This window comes from Pistacia vera, unplaced genomic scaffold, assembly GCF_008641045.1.
Source record: "Pistacia vera cultivar Batoury unplaced genomic scaffold, PisVer_v2 Contig415, whole genome shotgun sequence".
NCBI lineage: Eukaryota > Viridiplantae > Streptophyta > Magnoliopsida > Sapindales > Anacardiaceae > Pistacia > Pistacia vera.
Window position 1 is genome coordinate 48,294 of NW_022196241.1, and position 7,151 is coordinate 55,444.

Below are 7,151 nucleotides of genomic sequence, written 5' to 3' on the forward strand. Positions count from 1 at the left end.
GATCAGATATGACCGGTTGAAGAAAGAAGAAAAGATCGATGAACGATTAAGCGATACTTTGCCTTAGAGACCAATGAAATGCGACCGAGAAGCTGTATTACACAAGAGTTCAAGACTTCTTGCTTCTGCTTTCCTGCTTACTATTGCTATCACCTCAACTGCTTTCGACCTGCTTGCTCACTTAGAATGAAGATCAATAATAATTAATAATGGGCGGAAAGGCTTTACACAAGACCACAGAGCGAGAGAGAGAGAGAGCCTTCGCTTACCTACTAACCGTGCCCTCCTATCGTACCTATATCCCCTTTCCTTCAGTTACATCTAGTCTCAGTTCTGCTTCCAACTACGATGGGAGAAGGCTTGGACATATAGCAAGACTAAATAAGAGGTCTGGCATAAGGGAATGATATATGAAATAAAAGGTGGAAACAGAGCTGGGATGAGCGCTAGCAATGGTTAATACTTCAGAAAGAACCTTAGAAATGAAATTCCAGTAATGCCCTTATCGACCTCAGTCTTGTTTTTTGCTAGCTTGAGTCTGAAATAGACTATACTATATCAAAACGCCGAATATCCATATATATATATATATATATATTAATATATATATTATAATATATATATATATATATATAATATATTATTATATATATAATACATATTTCTTTTTTCTTTTTTTTTTTGGTTGTTGGAAGATAGTGACCCACTTTTAGCCGTTCAACGATTATGCTGTTCAGCTTACCATACACTATATAATGGAAAGGGGTACTTTCGAGCTGATCTGTAACGGATCAAAGCGACCATTAGTCGGGTAACTGTGATTGGTCAAGGCGACTGAGAGGACACATACCTCCTCCATACCTTAAATGGGCAAGACTCAGATAATGCATGCGAGAAGTATAATAGTTTACTGAACAAATACTTAGATCTTGATTGATTTGGATGCAATGAAAAATTTCATTACTCCAAAAAAAAAGCCATCATGAGTTACATGACCCCACAACCTATATCAGCAATACATCTCTGCTTAGGGAGTAGGTCAAAGCTTTTTATAAGAAAGTCAAAAGCTGGAATCCGAGAAGACAAGACCAGACCCCTAAGAGCGTCTTGTAAACCAATTATTCGATCTGGAGATCCAGCAAGGCTGTCGGAGACATCACTAAACCCAGGGATGTCTCTGAAAAGAAGAATTCGTAGAGATTTTCCCAGAACCCCAGTCCAGCCTACCCGACTGATATAATCTAGAATCCACTCTGCCCTTATTAGTAGTAGGGGAATAGTGACCCTATTTGTATGCGCATTCAACCGACGGGCACGTTCAAGATCTCCCGAAACGAGAACCTAAACATGGTTTATTGATAGTAAGCTGATTAAATCTTAAATAAATGGATCATAGGTTGGTTGAATATTGAGTTCCGCTTAGGTGCGTGTTCTGTTCACGCGCTACTAAGCCGGACACAGGATCTTAGATAGGTTTTGTCCCCTTTCGGGAACGCCTTCTTAGTAGGGGCTAAGCCTGATGCAAATATACCGAAAAAAAAAGATATCTATGGTCGATTCTACAAAGAGTAGATTCGCCCCTTATGTATGGCTCGTCTCGTGCTTAGTCCCTCGCGGATTCGGATAGGGGAGCTGCAAGTCTTTTCAGAAAACTTTCAGTTTCCCCCTTATCTAAAAGATATATAATATATTATATATATATTATATATATAATATTATAGATACTAACTTTTGGTTGAATCGGACAGGGACTTCTATAAAGATCTTTCCTCATTCATCATACCAAAGTCGAAGCCAAGTCACGGCATGAGAGGCTCGGAAAAATAACGAGAATCAGCATCGTGGTGGTGCTACGAGATGGCGATTTCTCGTATAGAAGAAAGATCCGCGGACCAATTGATTGACCATAGATGCGAACGACGACTGCTATCTAAGAGAAGATAAGGAGTTCTTCTATCGTTCAAGGGCAAGGGGAGAACATGTAGCGGCTTGCCTAGATCTCGTATTTCTCACATAGTCTCTATAGGTCAAACCAATGATTCTCTCTTAAACTTCAAGTGATAGAGAGATTCTTTTCTGGTATGTAGCTCGCGAGCTAGGAGACATCATCGGGGCAGGGCGAAAACGAACATAGGATCATCATCATCATTGCCTTTTTCCTTTTCTTTTGTTTGTGTCCGGTCCATGTGTTGTGGTTTTTTTTAAGGCTTATCTGGGGGCTGCTGCTCTGGGGCATCCAATTCCTCTTCTTTCTTTGTTGCTGATCTCACATCGAGAGCAGCTCCTTCTTGTTCAGGGTCATCAGATGAGAGATCTTCCTCTGACCAAAAATCGGTTAAGGGGAGGCTAACCTCGACTCACTCTCTATCTATAAAAACCCCTCCCTAGAGGAGAGCAGAAGTCCAGGATGAGTATGTCTGGATTCCGGATTCATTCTCGTCACCATGGAATTTTTGGAATCTACAAAAATATTCTAGGGAGGGCTCGTAATGATCTTTGAGAAGATCACAAGGTGCTGTGGCAAGGGATGGGGGGGGGGATCTTAGGTTTTTGTGAAAGGGATGCTCTTATCATGTTATTGTTGAAAAGAAAAACTGAATCTATTTAATGTTGGTTCCTCACACTTCCTCCTTGTAGAGGAAGGCTAACTGCTTGCTGGCTAGGAGAGTTGAGCGGTAACGTCCACGTACGGTTCGTGAGAAGGGCGGTGGACAGAAATGGCCTTGTTGTACCTACTCTCATTTCAATGGGGTCTGCTTTTTTTTTTTTTTTTTTTTTTTTTTGGGGGAGAGTATGCCATGATCTTAATGAGGTGGCGGGCTTTGCATCTGACATTCATTGGGCTTCCCCCTTGGGAGCCTATGTCCCGGCGTTTTTGTACAATAAACCCTCCGACCGAAGACTAGTGGTAGGTGGTCCCACAAAGCTTTCGGAGAAGGGTAGCCAAGTGTGTAAGCACAGATGAACCGCGGCGAACCCTCAGACAACCTATCTAAGATTAGGGGGGGATCTCAGTAGTGGTGACCCTTTCACTCTTCCATGAACACGGACTGATACATGGACCGAATGCTCATACGGGAAGGTTGACTTCTGGGTCTGGAACCTAGAGGGGTTGCTCCAAGAAATCCTTTGTTTTCGTCCACTCAGGGGGGGATGGACACACCTGCGCAGATTACAGGTGACGGTTAAAGAATGGCGGGGAAGTGAATAGTACCCGATGACATTCAGGGATGGATGTAAACCCATCAGGCAGGGTAACATTCCGGTCCTCGGAGAGGTGGCGACCATTCTCAAGAACCAAAAAGACTGAGCTGACGGAAGCCCTATGAGTCACTGAAACGACGGCAGGAGGGCCCTTGATTATCATTATCAATAAAGGGAGCAAAAAAGGGGCTTTGCCCCCTTTATAATAAGAAGAAAGAAATAAGGGTCAAAGTTTAGACTGTCACAGTAGTTCTACCTATAGAAAAGAGAATGAAAGAGCGATCAGAATGGTATCGAACATTTTACGATCGAGTTTCCAGACACATCGCACTTCCACTCGGGTCGAGGCTGCCATTGGTCCTAATACGGATCAAAGAAGAGTGGGGAATCTCTCGCTGGTTTTTAGAATTCAACATCAGGAAGTGTTTTCACACCATCGACTGACATCGACTCATCCCAATCTTTAAGGAAGAGATCGACGAGACAAGTTCTTTTACCCCACTTAGAAAGTCTTTTTAGCCGGACGACTTGTATGAGGTGACAAGGGCCCTTACTCCGTCCCACACAGTGTACTACAACCGGCTAGGGATAGGCGCAGGTCGGGTCAGGGCCGAGGACCCCATGCCCCATCCCGTCCCTATTACCCCCTCTCATGACCGTCCCCGACCTGTTCCGCGGGCAGGGATTTTTCTCATGACCATCCCCGGCCCATGGGGACAAAATCCCTCCCATCCCTGTCCCAGCCCAGCCCGATGAATGGGGCTTCGCGGGGAATTTCTCCCTGAGGGGATTTTTGTCCCGTGTAAATCAAAACTTTCCGTAACAATAATATTTAATTATTTTAATTGTGAAAAACTAGCACGTTGATAGATATTATATTTGACAATTTGATTGTTTACTTTCAGTAATTAATTCATTAAAAAGGTATAATTTAAAGTTAGAAAATATAAAGTCTAACAATTTTTTGTAAAATTTAAATTAAGATTTAAAAAGCAATACATAACTACTACCATAAACTGAATTAATTGTTATTAAGTTAGTAACACGTTTTCTATATAGTATTAAATAGAGGAATTCAGATTCTACATTCTGATGCTTTATGTTGCTGAAGCATTGCTGCATTGTAATGTTCCACTGAAATAGTCTTATCTCCTAAAATTCATAAAATAAATACCTGAAAAAAAATTTCGCTGAAAATTGATTTGAATATGGTGAATAACAACAATTTCTTGGCAAAATTTGGAACATGCTCATGGATTTCAAAGCAATAAAATATAAACATCATTCATGCTGCACTGTAATAATATAAACATCCTTCAAGTTGCATTTTAAATTATTAGACTCCCTCGTTTAAATTATTTTTCTATAAATTTAATACAAAGATTAGAAAATATTATAAAAGTAAATATCATAAATTTAGATGCATTACTTAAAATCATGATTTAAACTTTAACTTTATATACAATCTCATAAAAGGAACAAAAACATAAAAAAAAATAAAAAAAATAAAATTCTTAAAAAAGCAGGGCGAGCAGGGCTCCACGAGGCCGGGCCGGGCCGGGCCAGGCCGGGCCGGGGATTGCACTATCCCCTTCCTCGGCCCATCCCCGGCCCTATCCCCCTTTTTTTGGGGATTCCTCGGCCCGAAAGGGCCAGGTCGGGATGGATCCCTGCGAAGCCGGGGGAAATGCCCATCTCTACAACCGGCCTTACCAGGGCTTCTTTGAGGTGCAATAAATGTTTGGGAAAAAAAATGTTGTTTTTATGTGAACTTTCTTGTGGTTTTTTAGGAAAATGAGTGTGTTGTTTTGGTAATTGTATTGCAGAATGCTTCACTAAGGACTTTCAAACTGTCACCATGCCATTATGCTATAATATTTACACATTACGAGTGTTTTTTTTTTTTTTTGAATTGCTTTTAAGGGTCCAAGAAAATGAGACGAAGAAAACGAGAGGAGATGGGGAAGATTAATGGACGGCCTACAAAGTGTTTTTTTTTTTGTTTTTTTTTTTTGTTTTTTTTTATATTTGGTAGTCAAGAATGGGTGTCCATTATTTGTGGAGGCACATTAAAAATAATAGACGATCGTCTTTAAGGTTTATAAACTTGTTTATATATTTTAATTATCGACTGACGGCCTGTAATTGAGGATGTCTGTATCTGATATATGGATCCGTCCTTATAATAGGAAGAATCCATATGAGTGAAACGGTTGTCCATATTTGATCGACGGCATGTTCACTAGAAAAAACAATTGATAGAAAAATAGACCCTAATACACGTAAATCGAAACCATATTTTGGTGTAAATTTTGAGTATATATTTCGGTGTAATTTGTGGGTGTACGTACTTTTTGGTTGGAAAAATCTATATGCCTTAAAAATATAGAATAAGGTTTGGTTAATATTTATAAAGCATAGTGGGTGACGTGGACATCTTACTACCACCAACGAGTCTGTCCGTATTGACGTTACATAAAAAACATCCCTTGATGGAATCACTGCGATTAGTGCCTTGCTCCAACTCTTTCACAAGTCTTACCAACCTTCCCGCCACAATGTGCAAAAGAATGGCCACAATTCCACATGCACTCTCAGTTTCATAGTTCTTTCTATTCTGACTTGTTGATTGAAAATGTCTCTGCTAATTTTTAGATTTCTTGACCCCTACTTTGAAGGCAAGCCCCTCCGCTTGTTACGTGAAACACTAGAGAGTAGAAGTGTTGAGGTGTCAGAACTTTTGTCTGGGGGAGGAGAAACGTTTTTAGAGAAATGGGGTTTATGCAGTTGCCAGTGAAAAAGGGAGGAACATTGTTGTGCCAAGAAAAAGAGGAGGTCACTTGGCAGCCATAGGTGGTCGGATTGTGGGGTGAGTGTTGTGTTTCTTGGAAGAAGATCCGGCTGATCAGACACTTCATGTTGTGGTGAAGGAGCCCTCACAATGTAGTTTGATTTATTCTTCTTCTTAAAATATAAATTTGAATTCTTTTTGTTTTTTTTTCATGGTTATGTTTCCGAGATGTTTGGTTTGTTATGTTTAATTTCTTGTTAATTGGCACGTTAGGAGGGAATTGATTTGTTTGGTGATGAGGAAAATTATAATTGAGTGATAAGAAATTCATAAGTTTTAGCAATGTTTGTTTCAGATAAATGCATGTTAGATTCGGCAAATAAAAAAAATGTTGTGATAAAATTATGATCAATTTAGGTATCAGTTCTATAGGTTAACGAAAGTATAAGATTTCAGGAGAAAAATGGGTGTTTTTCTTTTGTTTTTTTTTTTTATTTTATGGTCAACCATTACCTGGGCAAGTTAATTGAATATTATACCATCTCTCTGTAAATTCTTGATGGTTAAGGCCTAGTCTTGAATTTAAACAGAGTCGCGGTGAGTAACTTTAGTGATTTGTTGTGGTAGCTAGGGTAGCACATAGTTCGAACTGACAATTCCGTGAAGATATTGAAAAAAGGGTTTTCTGGGTATTAAAAAGGCTAACTATTCTATCGTTGAAAAAATCACCACATTGTAGCTTGTTTAAAATGCATGGTCAAAATGGTAGTCTTTTATTGATTTTCAATGTTTGAATGTGCTTTGTGAAGTGAACATTTCCGGTCCAGACTTTGGTTGATTTTGGCCTTTAAAGGCTTTTCTGGGAGTTTCAGAATTGGACACTGAGCACCAGTATCTGTTCCGATTCATGGAACTGGTTCGTGAAGCCACACTTGTATATCGTTATAAACATGGTGCATCTTCTGAAATTGGTATTCATTATGAGTAGTTAGCAATTAGCTGATGTTGCTATGTAATTGATACAGACGGTTGATTACTTCATTGCCTTTATACGTGTGGCAGCCTCCATTGAGGATACAAGGTGAAATCCAACCGGAAAATGTGAATTCTTACACTGGTTCCCGTCTCTTTCCTCAATTTGGACAGGAGACAGTGT

At 39.8% G+C, this 7,151-nt stretch overlaps 1 protein-coding gene across 1 annotated transcript; it reads right to left on the reverse strand.

Annotated features, from left to right (window-relative positions):
* Nucleotides 1–987: 987 nt before the first annotated feature.
* Nucleotides 988–3,224, reverse strand: LOC116142706. Its single transcript, XM_031428118.1, is given in 7 exon segments — nucleotides 988–1,341; nucleotides 2,625–2,695; nucleotides 2,698–2,736; nucleotides 2,739–2,962; nucleotides 2,964–2,992; nucleotides 3,064–3,188; nucleotides 3,191–3,224. Coding segments are annotated over 7 exon segments (876 nt in total).
* Between the last annotated feature and the right edge of the window lie 3,927 nt (nucleotides 3,225–7,151).